At 47.5% G+C, this 26,635-nt stretch overlaps 1 protein-coding gene across 1 annotated transcript in view; it reads left to right on the forward strand.

The window, feature by feature from the left end:
• IGFBP5 (insulin like growth factor binding protein 5) overlaps positions 1-26,635 on the forward strand; it is a 57,855-nt gene that overhangs the window by 26,178 nt on the left and 5,042 nt on the right. Inside the window, exon 2 of the mRNA XM_060262763.1 lies at positions 25,959-26,188. Within this exon, the coding sequence (XP_060118746.1) occupies positions 25,959-26,188 (230 nt within the window). The remainder of the gene's footprint in view (positions 1-25,958; positions 26,189-26,635) is intronic.

Here is a 26,635-nt window from a genome sequence, read left to right on the forward strand (position 1 = left end):
TGGGTCTGCAGGCCGCCTTCCTTCTTTTGCAAATGTAGAACTCCGCAAAAGGCGAGGAGCAAATTTTAAAACGTAGAAGCATTTTTGAACGATGCGAGTTCGTAGCAGGCGGATTCAGCGCTCACTAGATCTTGAGCAAAGCTGAATGAAGAAAGGCCAGTATCGAAATAATGGTGGTATAATTGGGTATGGCCAGGGCTGAAAGCTACCATGGACCCACAGATATAGTACCTTCTGGGTTCCAAATATTTAAAGAAAATCACAGGGACTTACCCAATTCCATAGGCTTCATGGGTAATCAAGTCTCTGAGTTTCCCTGTTTCTTAGGGAGGGCTGAGTGACACAGTATTAGTAAATGACTGATAACATTATTACTAAATGCATTTTTTTAAATGACGTGACAGCAAAACTGAGGCAACTTCAAGTTTATAGACCATTCCGAGTCCCGAATATATTTCTTGCAGCATATTGGTTCTCTTCTTCAGCTTTATCAACACAACATGGGGAGGGACGGTGGCTCAGTGGTAGAGAATCTGCTTGGGAAGCAGAAGGTCCTAGGTTCAATCCCTGGCATCTCCAAAAAAGGGTCCAGGCAAATAGGTGTGAAAAACCTCCGCTTGAGACCATGGAGAGCCGCTGCCAGTCTGAGAAGACAATACTGACTTTGATGGACCAAGGGTCTGATTCAGTATAAGGCAGCTTCATATGTTCAATAGTATTGACTGACCCAAAATAGCCATGGAGTGATTTTGGCAGAACACTGTACTGAACTTGAGTCTCCCCAGGCAAAGCCCAACTTGCTAGCCAAATCATCACATTGTTCCTCAGTAGCTTAAGCAATATTTTTGACTTCTTGCATAAGGGATAGTTCCAGTTTTTGGGGAGCTGCGGACAGAGCGGCCAAGGCCTCCGCCCCTCCTCTGCTCATTCCTCTCTTTGCATTGACCAATCCACCTGCCTGTACATCCTCCCCCCAGCCCCTCACGTGCCCTCTCACTGTCCGTGTTCACAGATGTCTGCAACAACGGTGCAGGACAGTGTGTACAGCTGGAGAGCCAGTTTGGTGTAGTGGTTAAGTATGCAGACTCTTATCTGGGAGAACCAGGTTTGATTCCTCACTCCTCCACTTGCACCTGCGGGAATGGCCTTGGGTCAGCCATAGCTCTGGCAGAGGTTGTCCTTGAAAGGGCAGCTGCTGTGAGAGCCCTCTCCAGCCCCACCCACCTCACAGGGTGTCTGTTGTGGGGGAGGAAGGGAAAGGAGATTGTAGGCCGCTCGGAGCCTCTGTCCTTGAAAGGGCAGCTGCTGTGAGAGCCTTCTCAGCCCCCACCCACCTCACAGGGTGTCTGTTGTGGGGGAGGAAGAGAAAGGAGATTGTGAGCCGCTCTGAGACTCTTCGGAGTGGAAGGCGGGATATAAATCCAATATCATCATCATCATCTTCTTCTTCATATACTTGATTCTAAACTTGGGTCAAGTGAAAAACAGCCCTTCTAGCATTTTCTCATCTGTTATATGTTGGCTGCTGCCCTTGCCCAAAAGGCAAAGGTCCCTTGCATTTGACCACAGCTTGTTCTCTGGCACAACGAGTTATCGTTTGGTAGTGAGTTCACCCTTGGCACAGGGGATTGGAAGCTGACACTGATGCTGTTTCAAAAATGCAGAGGCGTTGACATCATCAGGGTGTGGCTCCCAAGCCCTGATCTGAAAGCATAAGACGTGATGGCCCATCATGTTCCAACGTATCCATATTCAGCTACATCTATCTGTCTGCCTGGCTTTCTCTCTCCTCCAGCTGAGCAACAGCCATAATCCTTGCTTCACATCCTTCCCACCTTTTAATGGCTTCTCTCGCTTCCCAGATTTCCTAGAATGGGACCTTTTGTTCAAAGGTGTTATTATCTGGCTGTAAAAACTCTTTTACTTGGCATCCAAAGGGGCTGCAAAATTCCATCACTCCTTCTGCATCCCAGTTAACTCGAGGACAATAGTTTTGTTTTGTTAAAACCCTCTGACACTTCCCTCACAGGCAAAATGGTGCGCATTACTGAGGATAAACAGGCTGGGGGTGTTAGTAATGGGATGAAGGACCTTTTACTAGATGGTCATTGTTGGTAATCCAGTTTGAATTGGCTGTAGCTGATGGCTTCTACCCATCCAAGAAAAACAAGTTGTATCTCCATTACCTAAGTACTGAAACAGACTGTGATATTTTGCGTCAATGCTTGGAGTGATTCTTGTGGGTGGATGCATGCAGAAAAATATCTCCTAATAGGTCATCCAAGTAGTTCACATAAATAATCCCATTGACCACAAGAAGCAAACCTCAGTTTAAAGGATCTATTAGCAAGTGAAACTGATGACCTGCTTAGATAAGAGGCTTTGTATCATAAACTTCCGAAAGTCCCCATCAGCAGGAAAATCAGAGTTATTTGTAGGGTTGCTAGCTCAGAAATTATGTGTTATGGGGACCCAAGGGAGAAAGAGAAGGGAAATCATCAATATGGGGAAAATTGTTGCTTAGTAAAGCTGCAGTATTGCAGTCGGAGCCCTCTGCTCACGACCTGAGTTCGATCCCAGCGAAAGCTGGATCAGGTAGCCGGCTCCAGGTTGACTAAGCCTTCCATCCTTCCGAGGTTGCTAAAATGAGTACCCAGCTTGCTGAGGTGGAAAGTGTCGATGACTGGGGAAGGCAATGGCAAGCCACCCCGTAAAAAGTCTGCCGTGAAAACATTGTGAAAGGAACGTCACCCCAGAGTCGAAAATGACTGGTGCTTGCACAGGGGACTACCTTTACCTTTTTTAGTTATTGCATGGAAAGAAGCTCAAAAACTCCTGGGACTCCTCAGTTATCCCAGAACATTTGCACTGATTGGCCAGAATATTGGGAGCAAGTTTGCTTCTTTAAGGAGCAATTGGGTAGAAAATAGCCTGCAAGTTTTCCCTTGCATCTGTACATATATTATTTCCTTGTCTCCAAATCTGCATTATTTCCATTGTTTATTTTTGGGATATAGGTCTTATTTTTCTGAGTCTCTTGAACTGACTTATTCGGGATAAGAGGCTTCTGAAACATGTATGCATGGGAAGAGTTAACATGTTCTCATTCAGTAGCAAGCAGTGATTGGACCAAGGTTACCAGTGCATAGCAAAGTAAACCATGCACACATGGCAGTATACATAGATGTGGGAATAATATCTCTGTAGGAAGCCACTGCGTGAGAAATGGCCTTCAGATGCCCTTCTACACCAATCCCAGTACAGCCTCCCTGATTATCCTAATTGACAGAGCCAGGAAAGTCTCTTGGAGGCCTTGCATGCATTTGCATGTGCCAACCACATTGCATTTGGCCGGATCCCATCGAGCCCACTGAGTGTTTCCACATATGGCATCATAAATACCTGTGAGCACCTCTGGCATTCTTTGTGCACAAAACCTATGAGTGTGTTGGTATTGACTATTGAGATAACATGCCAGCATTGTCATGCACAATTGTTACATGGACATAGGTAGGGGTCGGGGGGGGGAGAAGTGTCATTAAGTTGCAACTGACTAATGGAAACCACATAGGGTTTTCTGGGCAAGAGGCAAAACAGAAGTGCTTTGCTATTGCCTTCCTCTATACAGCAACCTTGGTCTTTGGTGGTCTCCCATCCAAGTACTAACCAGGGTCAACCCTGCTTAGCTTCTCAGATCTCATGTGATTGAGCTAGCTGGAGCCATTGAGGTCAAGTTTATATGGACATTACAGACCAAGGGGAGGGACGGTAGCTCAGTGGTAGAGCATCTGCTTGGGAAGCAGAAGGTCCCAGGTTCAATCCCTGGCATCTCCAAAAAAGGGTCCAGGCAAATAGGTGTGAAAAACCTCCGCTTGAGACCCTGGAGAGCAGGGGAGGGATGGTGGCTCAGTGGTAGAGCATCTGCTTGGGAAGCAGAAGGTCCCAGGTTCAATCCCTGACATCTCCAAAAAAGGGTCCAGGCAAATAGGTGTGAAAAAACTCAGCTTGAGACCCTGGAGAGCCGCTGCCAGTCTGAGTAGACAATACTGACTTTGTTGGGAGGGACGGTGGCTCAGTGGTAGAGCATCTGCTTGGGAAGCAGAAGGTCCCAGGTTCAATCCCCGGCATCTCCACCTAAAAAGGGTCCAGGCAAATAGGTGTGAAAAACCTCAGCTTGAGACCCTGGAGAGCCGCTGCCAGTCTGAGTAGACAATACTGACTTTGATGGACCGAGGGTCTGATTCAGTAGACGGCAGCTTCATAAGTTCAATAAAGAACAAGGATTTTTTTTTTTTTAATCAAAAGGGGCTGAAATTGACAGGCAGCTTCTAGATGACTAAAAACTGGAGAAGAATTTGTGAGCGGAGGAAACGGAGCTCTCAAGAGAGGTTGTTCATGGGGTAAGGGGCTGCACTGCCCCTGCTGGAACTCTGTTTTGCCCCACTGAAGACTTTTAAAAGGCTTTTGTGAAATAAAGCAGAACTCTGTGGCACCTTAAAGACCAACAGCACACATTCCAGCATATGAGTTTTCATGAGTCACAGCTCTTTTTTCCATTTAAACAATAAAAAACTTGACTTGGATCCTATGCCTTTGTTCATCTTGTCCTTTTCTCCAACGGCTGCAGAGGCTTTCCTTCGCTAGAGCACTCGTTTCCTGAGCTGCTAGCAAAGTGTTCTTTACAAAACACGGCAGAGGATCCAAGACCTTGATCAAACTGAATGTAAAAACACCCTTCCTTTGCAGCAGGACTCCCTTCCTCTGCTCCAAGACCTTGATTTTGGAACAGGAAAGTCCTTTTTAAAAAAAAAAAAAAAAAAAAACCCAAAATGTAGCTACTATAGCTGTGTGCATGGCAAAGTACTCAAAGGAGGTAAGTTTAGGGTTGCCAAGTCCAATTCAAGAAACATCTGGGGACTTTGGGGGTGGAGCCAGGAGACATTAGGGGTGGAGCCAAGAGCAAGGCTGTGACAAGCATAATTGAACTCCAAAGGGAGTTCTGGCCATCACATTTAAAGGGACGGCACACCTTTTCAATGCCTTCCTTCCATAGGAAATAATGAAGGATAGGGGCACCTTCTTTTGGGGCTCATAGAATTGGACCCCCTGGTCCAATCTTTTTGAAACTTGGGGGGTATTTTGGGGAGAGGCACTAGATGCTATACTGAAAATGTGGTGCTTCTACCCCAAAAAACAGCCCCCCCAGAGCTCTAGATAACCGTGGATCAATTCTCCATGATTTTCTATGGGAATAAATCTCCATAGGGAATAATAGAGCTCCCAGCAGACATTTCCCTCCCCTCCCCCCGCTTTCTGATGACCCTGAAGCGGGGGGAGGGCCTCCAAACCGGGGGATCCCCTGCCCCCACCTGGGGATTGGCAACCCTAGGTAAGTTTGATACGGAATCACAGGGGCAGGCTCGCCACTGAACATTCGTGGGAATTTCCCAGGGGACTGTCAGCCAGGAGCAACCAGAGCCAAGTCCCCGGGGGCCACTCGCCTCAGACCTTTCGACAGCAATGACGATCAGTATCAGCTCACCAATTGCCTCCTCCCATACTGTCGTCCGTTTGCAAAAGAAAGCTACGGGTGAGCTAACGCCTCTTGTGGGTGCCGCTTCGTTGAGTTGCCTTGCAGCGGCAAGAAGAAGATGAAGAAGAAGAAGATATTGGATTTATATCCTGCCCTCCACTCCGAAGAGTCTCAGAGCGGCTCACAATCTCCTTTCCTTTCCTCCCCCACAACAGACACCCTGTGAGGTAGATGAAGATATTGGATTTATATCCCGCCCTCCACTCCGAAGAGTCTCAGAGCGGCTCACAATCTCCTTTCCCTTCCTCCCCCACAACAGACACCCTGTGAGGTAGATGAAGATATTGGATTGATATCCCGCCCTCGACTCCGAAGAGTCTCAGAGCCGCTCACAATCTCCTTTCCCTTCCTCCCCCGCAACAGACACCCTGTGAGGTAGATGACGATATTGGATTTATATCCAGCCCTCCACTCCAAAGAGTCTCAGAGCGGCTCACAATCTCCTTTCCCTTCCTCCCCCACAACAGACACCCTGTGAGGTAGATGAAGATATTGGATTTATATCCCACCCTCCACTCCGAAGAGTCTCACAGCGGCTCACAATCTCCTTTATCTCCCTCCCCCACAACAGACACCCTGTGAGGTGGGTGGGGCTGGAGAGGGCTCTCACAGCAGCTGCCCTTTCAAGGACAACCTCTGCCAGAGCTATGGCTGACCCAAGGCCATTCCAGCAGGTGCAAGTGGAGGAGTGGGGAATCAAACCCGGTTCTCCCAGATAAGAGTTCGCACACTTAACCACTACACCAAACTGGCTCTCCACTGACTTACAGCTCTCCTTCTCTGCTTGGCTTTTTCTTTTTCTTTTTTTGAGCCGTTTCGACTTTTCCGTCTGCAACCAAAGAATGAGTACTTCAAGCTGAAACAATCATAATATTAGGGTTTGTAGAATCTTTCGGGCTCAAGTGCCGTGTTCTACTGGAGAAAGTTTTTCTTCCAGATGTTTTGTTCTCGGCTGCGGAGAACATCCTCAGTGGCGTTGCAGCCGGAGCAGGCGCTATGACCTTCTTGGCTGCTGTGTTTATGACTCTCTATCACCCCGTTGGAAACGCCACTGAGGATGTTCTCCGCAGCCGAGAACGAAACGTCTGGAAGAAAAACTTTCTCCAGTAGAACACGGCACTTGAGCCCGAAAGATTCTACTAACCCTAATGATGTTACCAGCCGTGAAAACCTGAAATCTTTGATAATCGTAATATTGTCCCACCCTCACCACCACCCCTCATGAAAATTACCAGGAGCAGCCTGGCCCCACCTGGAAATGTTCCTAGTGAGGACAGGTGTCGGTGGTCCAAAGCTTCCCGTAGAGACAAAACAGCATGTTCTTATTTGAGGGTAGTGTGGGCAAGCTGGGAAACATGAGGGCTCAGTCTCCAGTGCAGGTGGATAACTGGGAGCTGCTGAGCATCGTCTGCATGCGCAGGAGTGAGCAGCGTCCTGTTGAGCGTGACACAGAGTTCTTGCACTTGTTCTGTATTAATGCTCACAATCCAACGTCCCCTGGATGAATACAAGAATTATTTAGCTGGCTTACACCAAAAGTGCACTGGAAGCTAGCATTCTTCCTCCAGCCAGCTGCTCAGGAGAATGACAAAAGATGACGCTCTGCTGTTATTTGTCCCGTTTGCAATGGGAAGGTGCATGCTGGCTTCATGAGACCCCCTGTAACTCTCAGCTTTTCTTCCCAATAAGCTTAAACTGCGGAGATCCTCGTTAACCTGGAGGTTTAGAGGGAAGGGCTGAGAGGGAAACGCAAGACTGTTTAGATCCACTAGTGTATGGTCGGTGTAGATGGTGGCTCCTGATTGCATCAAGCAAGCAGAGGGTAAAGCCCAGCGAGGCAGGCAGCTCAGGTTTAGGCTGCCTGTTTCAGTCTCAAGAACCAGCTGGGGTATCAGGTCTCAGTGCGATGTGGTATCAGTGACACAGCCCAGGCTGAGTGTGTGCGCTCCACCGGATGCAGCCTGCTCCTTTGCATTCTAGCCCAAGGACACCTGATCCCTCCATAATCCCACCGAGCTTCTGTGCAGGGAGTGGAAAGGAGGGGAGACCTCTGCCCTTCAGAATTCCAGCTCTCCCCACCCTGTTCCTTCAACTCCTAAGCAACCGTTAGTATCTGGATTCCCCTTCCCCTCCCCGTTCACACCATAAAAAGTCTTCGTTAAGCTGGAGATCTTGTTGGTTTTTCTGCAGATGGGGACCACCAAGGTTTTCAACCAGTCTGACCAGTTTGCCAGCTAAGACCTGGCTGGGCTTTCTTTCTTTCTTTTTCCAACCAGTTTCTAAGAATACCAGAGCTTCAGAGATCAGCTCAAAACATTTCGTGTATTGTGTTTTGCTTGAACGCCTCATTTCTCTCTCCTCCGCCAGCGATGTGGGCAAACCAAAATAGTGCCTTTCTTCAGGATGCAAGAAAACAACAACTGATTTCAGATGGAAGAATACAGTCACCCACCTATAGCTGTTAAAAATGCTCATGAGAGCCAGTGTCCTAATGCCGAGCCCAAAACCAGTTTGATAGTTGCAAACTATTGTTTTCCAGGCTTTGGTGCAATAGAACAGCCCGAGCAATTCATAGTAAGGTCACAGATTTCCCAAAGAGTTTTGGGGATTGTCAGGGCTTTTTTGAGCAGGAACACAGTTCCAGCTGGCTTGGTGTGGGGGTGTGGCCTGATATGCTAATGAGTTCCTGCTGGGCTTTTCCTACGAAAAAGCCCTGTGCGAAACAATGGTGATGTCGGGGTGTGTGACCTGATATGCAAATGAATTCCTGCTGGGCTTTATCTACCAAAAAAAAAAAAAGCTCTGAGGATTGTAGTTTAGCTAGAGTGACTTGCTCCTTCATGTTTACCAGAATACCCTAGGAAAGAGGGAAAGGCAATTTTCTCTTCTATTTTAAAATGGTATTGTGGTAACGTCCATCAGTAATATTGGTTAGGGACTGTCCAGTTGTTTCATCCTTCTTTCAGTGAGTAGCTTCGGACTGACGACCTATGCAGTGGTGGCATTAAAGCTGCCCCGGAACAATCTGAGCCGTGTGGTCCACGTGTTCACCTGCCCTTCAGGGGCCGCTTGGCTCAGTCTTCTTAGAGCCACCAGGAACTTCCATGGAAAACTTACGAGCAATTCATGCAGGCCTTTCCACCAGGAAGCCTTCCTCTCCTTGTCATGAACAGTTTACCCAGGGCTTTTTTTGAGCAGGAACACACAGGAACACAGTTCCAGCTGGGTTGTCAAGGGGTGTGGCCTAATATGGAAATGAGTTCCTGCTGGGGGGTGGGGTTCCAAAAAGCCCAGAGTGTGCCTCAATTAAAATAACACTTGTGAAGAGAAGCATCCCATGAGGAAGTTTAAAATTACTAGATTCTTTGTGCTGATTGTTGTGCAAAAACTAGTGATGTTGTATATCCCAATTAGGTTGGGTTGCCGGATCCCAGTGGGAGTGAGAGAGACTTAACAGGAGCAGCAGGGGGGCCTGGTCTTCACACAGTGATGTGTCTACATCAGTGCCCACGTGACACAGAAATAATGTCATCACTTCCAGGATGGCATATTGATATTTAGACAAAAACTCTATGGTAAATTCAGCTTCTACCACAGAGTTTTTACCCAAATACCAAACTGTCCCCCTGATGTCCCAGAAGTGATGATTTCACTTCTGGGTCACATGGGTAATGATGCTGAGTCTCTCTCTTTTTTCTGGGTGAGTCCCCTCCCCACTGGCCAGTTGATCAGCAGTGGGGAGATGGGGCCTGAGAGTGGGGGACCCCCACCTTCACCAAGGGATCTGGCAACCCAATGTCTAGGCGAGAAGAGCATGTCATCCTGCCTGTGTTCTCACAACTACTGTTGGATCTCCCAAATGGGAGCACTTGGCATCTCCTGGTCATGCATGCATCCTAGGTGTATCCACTGCAGGGCAGGAATCTCTGATCATCACATCAACCCCACCCCTCCAAGTGAATCATTTCTTTCAGTCATGCAGGGTCGGCTCCCCCACTAGGCAAACTAGGTGGTTGCCTAGGGTGCCGAGAGGGTGGGGGTGCCAAATTGGGCTCCCCATCCCCCCCCCGGTGCCCCAGGCAAGCACCGCCCGCCGCCACCGCTACCGCCACCAGCCCCTCCATTCCCTTTCCTCCCTTCACCTCCCCTCCCCATGGCTCTGCGCCTCCCACCTCCCCACTGCAGCTCTGCGCCCCCCACACCTCCCCCCCTCCCCGCCATGCCTCCTCCTCCCTTCCTTCGGACCCTTTCCCACCCCGTGCCAATTTCAATGCCGGAACCAGCTCTAGCACCGCATTCCAGCTCACTAAAGTCCCCCCCCTCCCTGGCCAAAGTGGGTGTCTGTTGGGGAGGAAGAGAGCCAGTTTGGTGTAGTAGTTAAGTGTGCGGACTCTTATCTGGGAGAACCGGGTTTGATTCCCCACTCCTCCACTTGCACCTGCTGGCATGGCCTTGGGTCAGCCATAGCTCTGGCAGAGGTTGTCACTCACCGTCTCTCGGGAACAGCAACCTGAAAGAGTGACCCCCGCTGCCTCCTCTCCCATTCAGGAAGTGGGGAGGGGAGGAGTCAGCGGCAGCAGGGGTCGCCTTTTCAGGATGCTGTTCCTGAGAGACGGTGAGTGCGTCTCGGCCTTGCAGCGCGGTTTTACACATGATTCAAGTGTTCGGCTGGGGAGGGGGGCGGGTTTAGAGAGCTGGAACGCGGCGCTAGAGCTGGTTCCAGCCTTGAAATTGGCATGGGGCGGATGGGAAAGGGTCCAAAGGGAGGGGGGGCACGGAGCCGAGGCTTGGGGGGTGCCAGGCAGCAAGTCTGCCTAGGGCGCCATGGGGCATCGGGTTGCCCCTGCAGCCATGGGAGGAATATGTGTGGCAGAGGGTCACAGTTTTACTGCTGGTGTCAGAAATCCACTTGTGGACACCAAGAAAAAGGAATGTCATCATCCAATGAAAGAGTAAAATCTGACTCAGGATTCATTCAGGGCCAATTTGCATAATCAAGCTAACTTGGGAGAAGTGTGGAGCCGTGCAAAGTTCCACGCGTGAGGCTGTAGGACAAGGATTCTAATGGCTTTATCTCAGTCCACAATTACAGAACTGCTTTTCGCGCTGCTTTTAGTAATTTCACAGAGAAAAGGTCTGTCCGTTATTAATAGACGGGATAACGAAATAGAACCTGCATGTTCAGAGGGAGACTGTTTTTTGCAAAACAGGTAAAACAGTGTGGGGAGGTGACTTTTGCCTTCATGCTTGATGCACAAGCTTCATGGGGGTTGTCTGACTGGCCACAGTCTGATTCAGAATGTGGACGAAATGGGACTTCAAGCAGAGCCCATCTTTTGTTCATCATCACTTTACCATGTGCTGGACTCTGCATGGATCCACCTGACATTGAATCCCGATGATTTTTCAGTTTGCTTGAGTGAACTGGCCTTAAAATGTAAGAAGTAATGTAGAGACAGTGTGGGATTCTGCCCTTCCCAATCTAGACATTTTTTAAAACCTTGTGGAGAGCCAGTTTGGTGTAGTGGAGAGCCAGTTTGGTGCAGACTCTTATCTGGGAGAACCGGGTTTGATTCCCCACTCCTCCACTTGTACCTGTTAGCATGGCCTTGGGTCAGTCATAGCTCTGGCAGAGGTTGTCCTTGAAAGGGCAGCTGCTGGGAGAGCCCTCTCCAGCCCCACCCACCTCACAGGGTGTCTGTTGTGGGGGAGGAAGGGAAAGGAGATTGTGAGCCGCTCTGAGACTCTTCGGAGTGGAGGGCAGGATATAAATCCAATATCTTCTTCTTCTTCTTGATAGCTGCAAGCACCTCCATTCTGATAAGCAAGAGGGATTAGAAATCAGCCAGCACTTTCCTTCCCTGGCTAGCTGACAAATTCCAAGTTCAAAGAATTGTTTATGCTTTCCATAATTTTAAAAAGTGTCTAGTGTTTGCATGCCTAGATTATATTTCCTTGGTTGATATGCATGTCACTGGAGCCCTCTTTAGGACATACTGTACCATTGCACCCAAGGTGGATAGAATTTATTTGTTCATTATTTCTCAAATGTATCTTCCCCACAAGCGGACTCAGGAGGAATTGCAGACAAATCGGCCATTCATCTTCACAACAGTACACAGATTAATAAATAGTTAAGACACATTGAAACAAAGAGATTTAAAAACAAATTGCACCAATTGTTATGTGCACCAACTCTGAAACTGGTGCCGCTGAAGTTTTGTTTGATCTGGGCTGCGTGAGAGGGGTGTCCCCTGACCTTTTTTATTGGATGCCTGCCACCTCAGCTAAAGGCCTGGTGGAACAGCTCCATTTTACAGGCCCCACAGAATGGTAGAAGGTCCCTGATCTCAAGTGGGAACATGTTCCACCAGGCTGGGGCCAGGACAGAAAAGTCCCTGGTCCTTGTCGAGGCTAAATGGACTTCCTTCAGGCTGGGGACAGCAAGCAAAACTTGATCAGCAGAGCTCAAGGCTCTCCAGGGCACATATGGGAAGAGGCATTCCCTCAGGTATGTCAGTCCCAGGTCGCGCAAGGCTCTGAAGGTCAATACCGGTACCTCGAAGCAGGTCTGGTACTTGATTGGTAGCCAGTGCAATTGGTATATGAACATATGAAGCTGCCTTCTACTGAATCAGACCCTCGGTCCACTAAAGTCAGTCTTGTCTTCTCAGACTGGCAGCGGCTCTCCTCTCCAGGGTCTCAAGCTGAGGTTTTTCACACCTATTTGCCTGGACCCTTTTTTGGAGATGCCAGAGATTGAACCTGGGACCTTCTGCTTCCCAAGCAGATGCTCTACCACTGAGCCACTGTCCCTCCCCTGCTCTCCAGGGTCTCAAGCTGAGGATTTTCACACCTATTTGCCTGGACCCTTTTTTGGAGATGCCAGGGATTGAACCTGGGACCTTCTGCTTACCAAGCAGATGCTCTACCACTGAGCCACCGTCCCTCCCCAGAACTTATGAAGCTGCCTTATACTGAATCAGACCCTTCTCGGTCTATCAGAATCAGTATTGTCTACTCAGACTTGCAGCGGCTCTCCAGGGTCTCAAGCTGAGGTTTTTCACACCTATTTGCCTGGAGATGCCAGGGATTGAACCTGGGACCTTCTGCTTCCCAAGCAGATGCTCTGCCACTGAGCCACTGTCCCTCCCCTGCTCTCCAGGGTCTCAAGCTGAGGTTTTTCACACCTCTTTGCCTGGACCCTTTTTTGGAGATGCCAGGGATTGAACCTGGGACCTTCTGCTTCCCAAGCAGATGCTCTGCCACTGAGCCACTGTCCCTCCCCTGCTCTCCAGGGTCTCAAGCTGAGGTTTTTCACACCTCTTTGCCTGGACCCTTTTTTGGAGATGCCAGGGATTGAACCTGGGACCTTCTGCTTCCCAAGCAGATGCTCTGCCACTGAGCCACTGTCCCTCCCCTGCTCTCCAGGGTCTCAAGCTGAGGTTTTTCACACCTCTTTGCCTGGACCCTTTTTTGGAGATGCCAGGGATTGAACCTGGGACCTTCTGCTTCCCAAGCAGATGCTCTGCCACTGAGCCACTGTCCCTCCCCTGCTCTCCAGGGTCTCAAGCTGAGGATTTTCACACCTATTTGCCTGGACCCTTTTTTGGAGATGCCGGGGATTGAACCTGGGACTTTCTGCTTCCCAAGCAGATGCTCTACCACTGAGCCACCGTTCCCTCCCCTCACCTGCTGAATGTGTGCCTGCACAGTCAGTGCAGTAAGCAGGTGTGCTGCAGCATTTTGCACCAGCTGGAGTTTCTGGATCAGCCCCAAGGGCAAGCCTACGTAAAGCAAGTTACAGTAATCAAGCTTGGAAGTGACCATTGCTTGGGTCACTGTAGTCACATCCTGGGGGGAGAGGTAGGGAGCCAGTTGCCTGATTTACCAGAGATGGTAAAAGGCAGAGCTGGCAACTGTGGTGACCTGGGCCTCCATAGAAAGTAAAACATCCAGGATCACCCCCAGGCTGCTCACACTCTGGGCTGGCACAAATAATGCACCATCCAAGGTGGGTGGCCTGATTCCTGATCCAACTCCCTTCCCCCCCACTCCAGACTTAGGTACAGGACCTCTGTATTCATTGGATTAAGTTTCAACCAGCTTTTCTGCAGCTGTCCAGCCATGACCTCCAATGCCCTGGTCAGATTTTCTGGGGCAGAGTCCAGCAGCCATCTATCAACAGAAGAATCTGGGTGTCATCCTCATACTGGTGACATCTCAACCCAAACTCCCTGACCAGCTGGGCAAGGGGGCACATGTAGATGTTAAATAACACTGGTGAGAGAATCGCTCTCTGTGATGCCCCACATTCAAGAGGGTATCACAGAACTACTCCCTCACCAAGCGACACTCTGTACCTGATCATGGAGAAAGGAAGAAAACCATTGTAAGGCAGATCCACCCCACCCCAGACTCCTAACTTGGCGAGGAAGTGGGTCAAAAGATCATAACTGACCATGTCGAACAGTGCTTTCAGATCCAGAAGTAACAGCAGTGCCAACCCGCCCTAATCCAGATGTCTCCGGAGGTAATCTGTGAGGGCAACTAGTACCATCTCTGTCCTGTGGCAGGGCAGAAACCATACTGGGATGGGTCAGGGATGGCTACATACCCTGAGAAAGCCTGGAGTTGTTCAGCTGTTGTTCTCTCAACTACCTTTCCCAGAAATGGGTAATTTTCAGGAACTGGAAAAGTACTTCATTGATTTATATCATTGCCATAAGTTGAAAGCAACTTGACAGCACTTTAACATGCGTGTGCACACACACACAATGTTGCTTCAGGAAGGAATGGGACGTTTAACACCATGCTTTTTTGTGAAAGCTTTGCTTCTTATATTCTTATCTTACCCTATTGGGCCCAGGTTTCTTCCCTTACAGAAGCACTACCTAGGACAAAAATGACAAACAAATGTGGTGGTGTGGTTAGAACATTGGTTTTGGGAGATGGAGGTTCAAATCTCCACTCAGCTATGAAGCTCACTGGCTGACCTTTTTTTCCACTTATGTATTTTTGAAAATTGTATTTATTTCTTATAACAAATAAATAATTGCCTTATGGTTATGGATGGGGGCCCTGTGTCTCCTGGCGACCAATATTTTTAGACCCAGTCTGCCGCTGGTTATATGTGAAGCAAAATGAAGTCAGAAGTACACACCATTGTAAGAACATAAGAGAAGCCATGTTGGATCAGGCCAATGGCCCCTCCAGTCCAACACACTGTGTCACATAAGAACATAAGAGAAGCCATGTTGGATCAGGCCAGTGGCCCATCCAGTCCAACACTCTGTGCCACATAAGAACAGAAGAGAAGCCATGTTGGATCAGGCCAATGGCCCCTCCAGTCCAACACTCTGTGTCACATAAGAACAGAAGAGAAGCCATTTTGGATCAGGCCAATGGCCCATCCAGTCCAACACTCTTGTGTCACATAAGAACAGAAGAGAAGCCATGTTGGATCAGGCCAATGGCCCATCCAGTCCCACACTCTGTGTCACACAGAGGCCAAAAATTTATACACACACACACACTGTGGCTAATAGCCACTGAAGGACCTCTGCTCCATATTTTTATCTAACCCCCTCTTGAAGCTGGCTATGCTTGTAGCCGCCACCACCTCTTGTGGCAGTGAATTCCACATGTTATATACACACTGTGGCTAATAGCCACTGAAGGATCTCTGCTCCATATTTTTATCTAACCCCCTCTTGAAGCTGGCTATGCTTGTAGCCGCCACCACCTCCTGTGGCAGTGAATTCCACATGTTAATCACCCTTTGGTGATCCGAAGAGTTGTCGGCGGGTTATCCGTTCTAACCCGACTGCTCAGCAATTGTCACTGAAGTGGGATACATCTGGTGTGACATGACAAACCTGCCGACAACTCTTTGGATCGTGAGGTTTCAAGGGCTTTTTAACCTGTGTTTCAAAATCTATCGGTGGCTTTGCTGCCTCTCTAACACGCTGGGAAAGGGGCACATCACTTTACTAACGTGCTTTGGCCATTACCTCTCTTCCACAGAAAACCCTAAACACTACAATTGCAAGCCTATGTCTATGTACTTGGAAGAAATTTCCGTTGGCACCCTGGCTTGGTGGTAGAGCAGCTGCTTTGAATGAAGAAGATCACAGGTTCAATCCGGCACTTCCAGTTAAAAGGAACAGAGAGTAACTGATGTGAAATGCTTCTGTCTGAGACCCTGGAGAGTTGCTGCCAGTCAGATAATAAGACAATGACCATGGGTCACATAAGCAGTTTGACGCGACATACTTGCATTATGTGTGTGGCTTTAAAGGGCTCAATCAGATGACATTTGAGTTCCACGGCCCAGTTGTCAGCAGCCTGTCCCACTCCACTTTGGAAGTGGAATAATCAGGCACTAGAAAAAGTCCGGAGAGCCAGTTTGGTGTAGTGGTGAAGTGTGCAGACTCTTATCCGGGTTTGATTCCCCACTCCTCCACTTGCACCTGCTAGCATGGCCTTGGGTCAGCCATAGCTCTGGCAGAGGTTGTCCTTGAAAGGGCAGCTGCTGTGAGAGCCCTCTCCAGCCCCACCCACCTCACAGGGTGTCTGTTGTTGGGGAGGAAGGGAAGAGATTGTAGGCCGCTCTGAGCCTCTGTCCTTGAAAGGGCAGCTGCTGCGAGAGCCCTCTCCAGCCCCACCCACCTCACAGGGTGTCTGTTGTGGGGAAGGAAGGGAAAGGAGATTGTAGGCCGCTCTGAGACTCTGTCCTTGAAAGGGCAGCTGCTGTGAGAGCCCTCTCCAGCCCCACCCACCTCACAGGGTGTCTTGTGGGGAAGGAAGGGAAAGGAGATTGTAGGCCGCTCTGAGACTCTGTCCTTGAAAGGGCAGCTGCTGTGAGAGCCCTCTCCAGCCCCACCCACCTCACAGGGTGTCTGTTGTGGGGGAGGAAGGGAAAGGAGATTGTCAGCCATTCTGAGACTCTTCGGAGTGGAGGGCGGGATAAGAACATAAGAGAAGCCATGTCAGATCAGGCCAATGGCCCATTCAGTCCAACATTCTGTGTCACACAGCGGCCAAATATATATATATATATATATATATATATATATATATATATATATATATATATATACACACACACACACACACACACACACACTGTGGCTAATAGCCACTGATGGACCTCTGCTCCATATTTTTATCTAACCTCCTCTTGAAGGTGGCTATGCTTGTGGCCGCCACCACCTCCTGTGGCAGTGAATTCCACATGTTAATCACCCTTTGGGTGAAGAAGTACTTCCTTTTATCCGTTTTAACCTTTCTGCTCAGCAATTTCATCGAATGCCCACGAGTTCTTGTACTGTGAGAAAGGGAGAAAAGTATTTCTTTCTCTACTTTCTCCATCCCATGCATTATCTTGTAAACCTCTATCATGTCACCCCGCAGTCGACGTTTCTCCAAGCTAAAGAGTCCCAAGCGTTTCAACCTTTCTTCATAGGGAAAGTGTTCCAGCCCTTTAATCATTTTAGTTGCCCTTTTCTGGACTTTCTCCAGATATCCAATATCTTCTTCTTCTACAGTTGGTAGTGCTTCCACTCTGTTTTGTCCAATGTCTGAATTCTCCTGGCATGGAAGAAACCCAGAAGGGAAGTGTGAACAGGCACTTCTGTCTCAGTCATGGGTTTGTTTTTTGGACACCACTGTGACGGAGCTAGCAAACGAAAGCAGTTGTTCCCTTATGTGCTTATGCGCATGCGCAATGGTGATCGTTCACAAAATCCCACTGGCCCGGCACGTCCTGTGGCTGACGCACAACACTAATGTGGATGCTTGACCATGGGACAGTCACGCAGGTAACCCACAGCAGGGTACGCTGTCTGGTTTGTATGCCCTGCAACACTCTAAACCAGTGCCATTAGAGGCGCTGCCATATTGCACCAAGCCGCCTGTGTCACCACAGCCTTTGACAAACCAGTAGAATAAAGCAGATTTATGTGATTGCATAGGGTCAAAGTGACCTTCACTAAACTAAAGTAGTGTTGAGTTTTAACAATTTATTGATAACATATGGTTACAAAACTTAATTTATAAATTTTCTGTACTAACCCGTATGATATTTCAACCCCCCTCTCCCTCCAATGTTGACTTCCCCGAAGTTATAGATTAAGTTCAATACTAAAGGTACCACTAACCAATCAAAGTTCAATATTTTTTTTTCTCATTAATACTAAAAAAATTGTCCAATATCTTTTTACATTCCACTCTTTCTCCATATATTCTTTAAATTTCTTCCACTCTTTTAAAAATATATCTAAATCATAGTCTCTTAGAGTTCTAGTTAGTTTATCCATCTCACTCCACGATAAAACTTGCACAATCCAGTCCCATTTCTCCGGTATTTTTTCTTGTTTCCACAGCTGCGCGTACAATGTCCTAGCAGCTGAGAGCAAGTACCAAATTAAAGTCCTGTCTTCCTTTGGAAATTTTTCTAATTGTAATCCAAGCAGGAAAGTCTCTGCAGTTTTTTTAAAGTCATAACCCAAAATTTTGGAGATTTCTTGTTGTATCATCTTCCAGAATTCTTTCGCTTTTTCACAAGTCCAACACATGTGAAAAAAAGAACCTTCATGTTTTTTTACATTTCCAACATCTATCCGACATTTTCTTACTCATCCTAGCCAGCTTTTTCGGAGTCATATACCACCTGTACATCATCTTAAAACAGTTCTCTTTGATACTCTGACGAGTTGAGATCTTCATCGAGTCGAAACTAAAGCAGTGTTGACTGCCGTGGTAATATTGATGAGATACTTGGCGAGAAAGCGAGTTCCACAATTGCTTTATTTTTATTTACTTAACGCTTTTCTATGCCGTCTTTCCGTCAAAGAGGCAATATTTGTTTCTCCTCTTCATCACCCTGTGAGGTAGAGCCGGCTGAGAAACAAGGTCACCCAGTGCATTTTAAGGGAAGTGTGAAATGAATTTGAAACTGGGTCTCTTGATCCTATCCCAACATTCTGACTGCTACATAATGCTGGCTTTAGTCAGATGAATGTTGCCATGGGTCTTCTTTCCTCATGAATGACCTTCCAAACCCATGTAATATGGGGTAGTAGCGGAGCATGTTTTAATCATCCAGGCCTCAGAGCTTTTATCCATCCTTAAGGTTCTTTTCGGAGTGAGGTGTGTACATGTTTTGCCACTTGTCCCTGGCATGCTTTTATGTCCCAGTGCTTTGAAGCTTATGAGGAGCTGTGAAAACAGATTGGTGTGATAATTATCTACGTAAAAGACTCCAGATCAAGATCACGACCTTACCCTCATTTTTGGAAGAGCTGTTCAGACTGTCTTTTAAATTCAGGGGGCAGCGTATATAGCAGGGGTGGCCAGACTGTGGCTTGGAAGCCACATGTGGCTTTTTCACACATATTATGTGGCTTGAGAGATCAATGCAGGCTTACTATCAAGTAAGCATGCTTAGCATGAGGACCTCAGTCGGCCTCTGAGTGCTGACCCATAGATAGGTGCCTATTTCCACCATGTGTGAAGCAGGGAAGGGAGGGGGGGATAGGCAGGCTTGCAAGCTCTTTTCCTCCACCACAGAGGTTGCCCAGAGACCTAGAGCAGGGAAAGAAAGCACAAGAGCCAAGGGAACCACTGGAAGGAGGGATGGAATTAAGGAGGGTGGCACAGGGTTCCCCCTTAGTTCTTAGCTCTTGTAGGAGCTGTATTTGCTAACCTTGGTGTTAAGGCAAAGAGAGATGCATACTGATGCAAACGGTGGCCAGTGATTTATATGGTGCATGTTTGTTTCCTTCTCCCACTGGTGCCAAAAAATAACTCCCTAACCTTTCTTTATGCTGGTTTTATGGGGACTGTTATTCCCAGCTTTTGTGTTGCAAAGTGCATTCATATGCATGTTATCTTTCTGGGCAAAGCAAATATTGAGAGTTTCCATAAAGATGTGTGTGTGATATTTGTTCATGTCTTGTGGCTCTCAAACTTCTGACGTTTATTCTATGTGGCTCTTACATTAAGGAAGTTTGGCCACCTCTGCTTATATAGGTAAAACAAATTATAATTAACAGTTTAATTATTTTTTAAGCCTTTCAGGGTTAAATTGGATTTCTTTGACTGAGAACAGACGGGCATTCTGGGGTGGCTGGGAGGTGTCCCGAATCAAGACGGCTCAAAAAGAACCGTCCTGGAGCCTCCAGATGGTCCCCGGCGATACAGCCCCATCCCTTCTGTGAGGCAGCTGGGTGCCTCCACACAGGAAGGCACCCTAGAAGCCGGATTCCTTTTTTTCCCTTGTGGGGCAAGCGCTCGTGCGCACAAGCACACCAGCGCTCTGATTGGATTCCTTAAAAAACAGAACAGCTTGGGGTGGCTTGGCAGCTCCAGACCGCCAAGTCGTCTTGCTTGCGCCCTTCCCTGTCCGGATGGCAAGGAGGCAACTGACGGCCACCTCAGATATTTGCTGCCACTTTGGAAGTGGTAGCTTTTTGAGCCGGTCAAAGGGGCCTGGAGAACGAGAGGAGAACGGCTGGCAGATGTTCCCGTCTGCACAGATTTGTTGGGTCGACTTCAGAGGCGTCTCTGAGTTGACCCAAAGTGCCGGTCTGTAAGCAGCCTTTATTTAGTACTTTTTCCCAAGGACCTCAGTGTGGTATAAAACATTTTTCTCGCCTGAATTTTATCCTCAAAACAACCCTGTGGGGAGGTTAGGCTGAGAGAGTGACTGGTTGCAAGGTCACTCAACGAGCTCCGTGGCAGAGAGGGGGAATCTGAACTTGGTTCTTCCAGATCCTAATCTGATATTACCCTTACTACTTTGCTTGTCTGTGCCTGTATGTTCTCATGGGCAACAGGAGATCAGACAGCTGTGGCTGCTCATTCGTCTTGTGCAGCCGTCGCCCATACCTCCTTTCACTAGCAGGACTCCAGCAAGCAGGAAGGAGCTGATGACAAGTCCAGTTGTGTTAGGCGTCAGGGGATTTTGGCCCGAGAACCACTCCAGAAAGAGAGGGGAGGTGGGGTTCTAAATTAAATGGAGAAAAGGTCTTCTTGGAAATGAGCAAAGGTGTATTATCCTCTCGAGTAAGCTTTGCAAACACATGCTTAGTGCAAACTGGGTCAGCTGTGATGGCTCAGATTCCAAGGGGATTTGAGGAATGGAGGCCATGTGCTTCCCATCCATAGCGCTCTTCAAGATTTCCCCCACACCACACCAGCTCTCAGCAATTAAGTCTGGTGGCAATGGGCAGTACAGGATTCTGTCACTGCCGGGGTGGGGTAGAGGTGGGGCTAGAATTTTAACTCAAATCTAGAACCAAAAATAACAATCTTTTGCTCTGAGGGTAACATTAAAGGTCACAAGCTAGCTAAGTATAGGCTGCCACCAAGTTGCTCCTATATATAAACCTTTCTGAAAATGACCATCTGTTAATAAGATCATATTGGGCAGGATCAGACAGCACGAATATAAAAGCAAAGAGCTCAGGAAACTGTGTGTGGATTTTCCCTGGAGGAATTCACCACCAATGTTCCCTCTAAGCTACAGAGTCTTGTGAGCAAAAATCCTACGTTGTTGAGCTACTGGCATTAAAGTTGTGAGCTCCTGCATCAGTTATTGTGCTCTGGGGTCATCCTTCCTGAGCTAACACGAAAATGTGTGAGCTGGAGGCTACAAAGCTGTGAGCTAGCTCACGCTAACTCAGCTTAGAGGGAACACTGTTCATCACCACAAGAATGAGCAAAGATGACCGCTAGAATAATTAACACAACGGGCAAACTTTGGAGTTCCCCAGGACTCTTAATCGGGCTGGGTGCTGGGGGGGGGGGGGGAGGTCAGGCTATGATCTTGAGGCTGTTAATCTGCTCCTGTTAGAGGGTCATGCAGAGTTAGGAAGCATGGGCCATAGGGTTGCCAAGTCCAATTCAAGAAATATCTGGGGACTTCGGGGGTGGAGCCAGGAGCAAGGTTGTGACAAGCCTAATCGAACTCCAAAGGAAGTTCTGGCCATCACATTTCAAGGGACTGAACACCTTTTCAATGCCTTCCTTCCATAGGAAATAATGAAGGATTGGGGCACCTTCTTTTGGGGCATATAGAATTGGACCCCCTGGTCCAATCTTTTTGAAACTTGGAGGGTATTTTGGGGAGAGGCACTAGATGCTATACTGAAAATTTGGTGCTTCTACCCCAAAAAACAGCCCCCCCAGAGCTCTAGATACCCGTGGATCAATTCTCCATTATTTCCTATGGGAATATATCTCCATAGGGAATAATAAAGTTCCCAGCAGATATTTCCCTCCCCTCCCCCCGCTTTCTGATGACCCTGAAGCAGGGGGAGGGCCTCCAAACTGGGGGATCCCCTGCCCCCACCTGGGGATTGGCAACCCTAATGGGTCATGTGGAGGAGTTTGTAGCCAACTGCTTTAGTCTTGAGGAAAGAAGACTGGGGAAGCCATGAGAACCTGTATTGTCAATATAAAACCAGCAGCCTAAAGATGACTGCCTGAAATAATTCCCCCTCCCCATTCCTTTTTATTTTTAATCCATCTGGGTGAAAAATCTCTAGAGAATTCCAAAGTTTTCACATTATTTATGTCATTTTGATTGGTCTTAACAAAGGGCAGTCATTGGATTTTGGGTTTGGGCATTTTCTTTGGACCAATATGGTTGCTCAGAACTCTGAACAAAAATTACTTTAAAAAAAAAATCAAAAACTATATGGGGTACAAGCAATTAGTAGCCAGGATACCTAGAAAGATACATCTCTGGTGAACAAACTCTGTGTGCAAAGATGCTGACATTTTGCTCATCTGTAAAGATCCTGGGGTAGCTTGATTGCTTAGGATGCACTGGTGGTGAGGCTGGCCATGTCTTACTGACACTTGAATCGAAATGAGAATTGCAGGAAAACTAACAGTATTATGAATTCATAAACTGGGGGTTGTGACTTTTCATGGGGTACATTTGTATCCCACCTTTTCTCCAAGGAGATTGAGGTGGCATAGATGCCATTTTATATTTGCATCCATTCTGAGAGAGATGTTAGAGTAAGCAAATGACTAACCTAAGAGCATTAAGTCACTTTTAGGGTGAGAGAGAGACCGTTTTCGCACACAGCTCACCTCGCAGTCACAATCCTGTTCCCTCCGCAGCATCTGGTCGGATTTCCCACCATCTGCGCCGAAATTACAGGAAGTGCTGCAGCTTTTGCGTAGCAAACGTAAACCGCTAAAATCCAGTTTACGTTTGCTATGCAAAAGCCGCAGCACTTCCTGTAACTTCAGCGCAGATGGTGGGAAATCCGACAGGCGCTGCGGCGGGAACAGGATTGCGACTGCGAGGTAAGCTGTGTGCGAAAACGGTCAAAGTTTGAGCCTAAATCTTCCCAAGAGCAATCTAACATTCTAAAACACTATACCAAACTGACTGACTTTGTATAAAGGTCTCCAAATGCTAGTGGAATTCAAGCACATGCATAACGGTTGCCATTTCTTTGTCTGATGGAATGTGCCTTTATTGTCAGGAGATTCCTTTCTGCACATTGCTCCCTTCCAGAGGGGGCTATCTAATATATCCGTGAAGAAGGAGGCTACAAAAACTGATATTTGACAACCACCCGATTAACTTCATTGTACATGACAGTGCAGAATGTGAACGATTAAATGGCAGCTTCCAAAACACATTGTCCTCGTCACACCGTAGGTTGTACAGTTCACTGGTGAATTAAACTGCTGCTGGGGAAACAGTTGAGTGCAGGCGAGTGCTTTTTACTGAGTCAAACCATTGGTTCATCTCATACAGTTCTCTCTGGGCTGTTCTCCAAGGTCTCAAACACTGAAAAGTCCTTCCCATCACCTGCTGCCTAAGACCCTTTAACTGGAGATGCCAGGGATTGAACCTTGGACCTTCTGAATGCAAACCATGTGCTCTGCCTTCCCAAATGACAGACTTTCCAGCCTGTGGCTTAAAAGGGCAACCTGGAGTCTTTCTTTGGCAGCAAATCTGCTGCCACCCTTCACTGAGAGCTCTTCTCAGACATCAGGAGAGAGGCCAATGTCCCTCACAGTGTCTCTTTTGATATTTTATGACATGCCACAAGTACTTCTTTGATGACAGACTCACTCTCCTGCAATGACACCCATTGTCAGTGACTTCCAGACAGATGTGCCGCAAGGTCATACTCCAGGGAAGCCACAGTGGTTGCTAAATCCTCATATAATCCAGCAGATCAACTCTACTGACAGCAACCAGGTTGTATCCATTAAAAATCAATATAAAAGCAGATAACAGACTGAACGCACTTTAAATGCCAAGGGAGGGGAAAAAAATAAAACCTTCTGGAATGAGAAAATTTCCAGCTAGCTCCAGAAGGTCTCCAGTGAAGGGAGCACAATGCACACTGGAGAGAGGTGAGTTCCATAAAGCAGGGACAGCCAATGAGAAAACTCTGATACAGGTTGCCACTGACTGAATTTCCCTAGCCAGAGGTTAGCTTACCACAGATGGCCATCCTGAGAGCTAGAAGATGAACATATGAAGCTGCCTTATACTGAATCAGATGCTTGGTCCATCACAGTCAGTATAGTCTACTCAGACTGGCAGCGGCTCTCCAGGGTCTCAAGCTGAGGTTTTTCACACCTATTTGCCTGGACCCCTTTTTGGAGATGCCAGGCATTAGATCTCAAAGTAACCAGTCCTTGAAGTATGAAACAAAGTTTGGTTTATTGATAATCCATGTGGCTCAGCCGAGCTAGGTATTGGAACTGATACAGTGTGACAGTAAAATGCATACTTAAAGATGGCACATCAAAGGTTCTATAAACAATTCTACGTTCTCTAAACAATTCTACATTCACGTGTGAAACTTCTCTCTGTAACTTCCTTATCTCTACTGTGGTCAGCTCATCCTGGGTTCCAGCCAGTGTGACAGTGAACTGCATACTTAAAGATGGCACATCAAAGGTTCTATAAACAATTCTACATTATCTAAACAATTCTACATTCACGTGTGAAACTTCTCTCTGTAACTTCCTTATCTCTACTGTGGTCAGCTCATCCTGGGTTCCAGCCAGTGTGACAGTAAACTGCATACTTAAAGATGGCACATTAAAGGTTCTATAAACAATTCTACATTCTCTAAACAATTCTACATTCACGTGTGAAACTTCTCTCTGTAACTCCCTTATCTCTACTGCGGTCAGCTCATCCTGGGTTCCAGCCTCGCTGGCATGGGAATTAGTCCCAGGAGGTTTTATCTTCAAAGCGTACATTCCTGCATTTGTTAGTAAAAGCGAAAGGAACAAGAAGGGGGGTTCGCTACTTTGATGTGCATAGGCTCAATTCATGGTTAGTAACATTTCTATAATCTGGTAACTATAATCAGAAAGAAATAGACAATGCTTGACAGGATCCCTTTTTGGCGATGCCAGGGATTGAACCTGGGACCTTCTGCTTACCAAGCAGATGCTCTACCACTCAGCCACCATCCCTCCCCACTGGATACCTTGGACCCAAGCTTTTTTGGCATTTAAAGACTATCAACAATACTTTGTATTGGGGTCAGAAACAAACTGATAGGCACTGTAATCGGTAGAGAACAGGTGTGAGACGCAGCTACTGTGGCTAGCTGCTCCCCTATGCAACTGCCAGAGTTCAGTGCGTTTTCATCACTTTGCAGTCATTTGGAAAGGAATGGTGTGGGTTGGGAATTTTCTGCGCTATCACATTAATGCTCTCCAGAGCCATTGGTGAGCCACTGGAGTCAGTGGCCTTTGACTCCCCTGGTGTAGCATCAGAACCAAGCAATAATGCACTAACTTGGTATTATGGCAAAGTCCATTCACAGCCATCCCAGAAAAAAACAGCAGTATGTGTAGCATCTTTTCATTATTCCTGGCAGGGATGATATATCTTTGGGAAACTCTTTGAAATGCTCTAGCTGAGCTAAAAAAACCTTCCAGTCAGGCAAGGCTGATCTCATCAGATCTCAAAAATTAAGCAGGGTTGACTGGCAAGTACTTGGATGGGAGACCTCCTTGAAATACCAGGAATTAGGAAGCTGGGGCAGGCTTTATTCCACCACCTCTCTGAATAACTTCCAGGCTCCCAGCAGGGGTCAGTTATCAGTAGTTGCCATGATTTCCAGGGGCAGACACACACACAAACGACACTCCAAAATCCTTCCAGTGACTGCAGATAATCATGCAAAAATACAAGTGTGAGCTCATATTTCCACACTTTACAGATCTTGCATAAGTCTGCATAGGTCTCAGGCATGTTGCAGGGGGGGGGGAAGTATCCTGTGGATGAGATAAATATTCAAAAAACAGTGTTAAAACACATTTTAAAAATGTCTTTTTGTTACTTTCTCCCGTACAGAAAGGGAATCCCGAGAACATGAGGAGCCAACCACATCAGAGATGGCGGAGGAGACCTACTCTTCTAAAATGTACAGGGGCAAGTCTCATGGGCGCCTCTCTGACCTCAAGGTTGAAGCGCTGAAGAAGGATCGCAGGAAGAAGCTAACTTTATCCAAGTTTGTTGGCGGAGCAGAAAACACAGCACACCCTCGGGCTACTGCCCCTGAGCTGAGACCAGAATTTGAACTTGTAAGTTGGCTCTTCTCGTTGCTAAACAGTGGGTGGTTTTTTGCCCCCCGTCAGTCTCTTCTACCCAGGGCTTTTTTTGAGCAGGAAGACACATGAATGCAGTTCCAGATGGCTTGGTGTCAGGGATATGGCCTAATATGCAAATGAGTTCCTGCTGGGCTTTTTCTACTAAAAAAAAGCCATGCTTGTACCCTCTCCTGCGTTGGTATCTTCTTCCCACTTGATCATTTGTCATACCACTGAAAATGACAGAATGAAGGGAAGAGAAGAGCATGTACCCTAGTGCCCATATTACAGCTGTTTTAATCCCTTCTTCATGGGGATAGTCAGCATGCAGAAATCTTCACTGAAATACCAGCCTGGGCTGGAATTGACGGGGGGGTGGGGGGGAGAAGAAGCTGTCTCATTTGCATGGTATACAGAAGATCCTAATTTTTGTACTTGTCC

Source organism: Heteronotia binoei, chromosome 21 (assembly GCF_032191835.1).
Source record: "Heteronotia binoei isolate CCM8104 ecotype False Entrance Well chromosome 21, APGP_CSIRO_Hbin_v1, whole genome shotgun sequence".
In the NCBI taxonomy this organism is placed as follows: domain Eukaryota; kingdom Metazoa; phylum Chordata; class Lepidosauria; order Squamata; family Gekkonidae; genus Heteronotia; species Heteronotia binoei.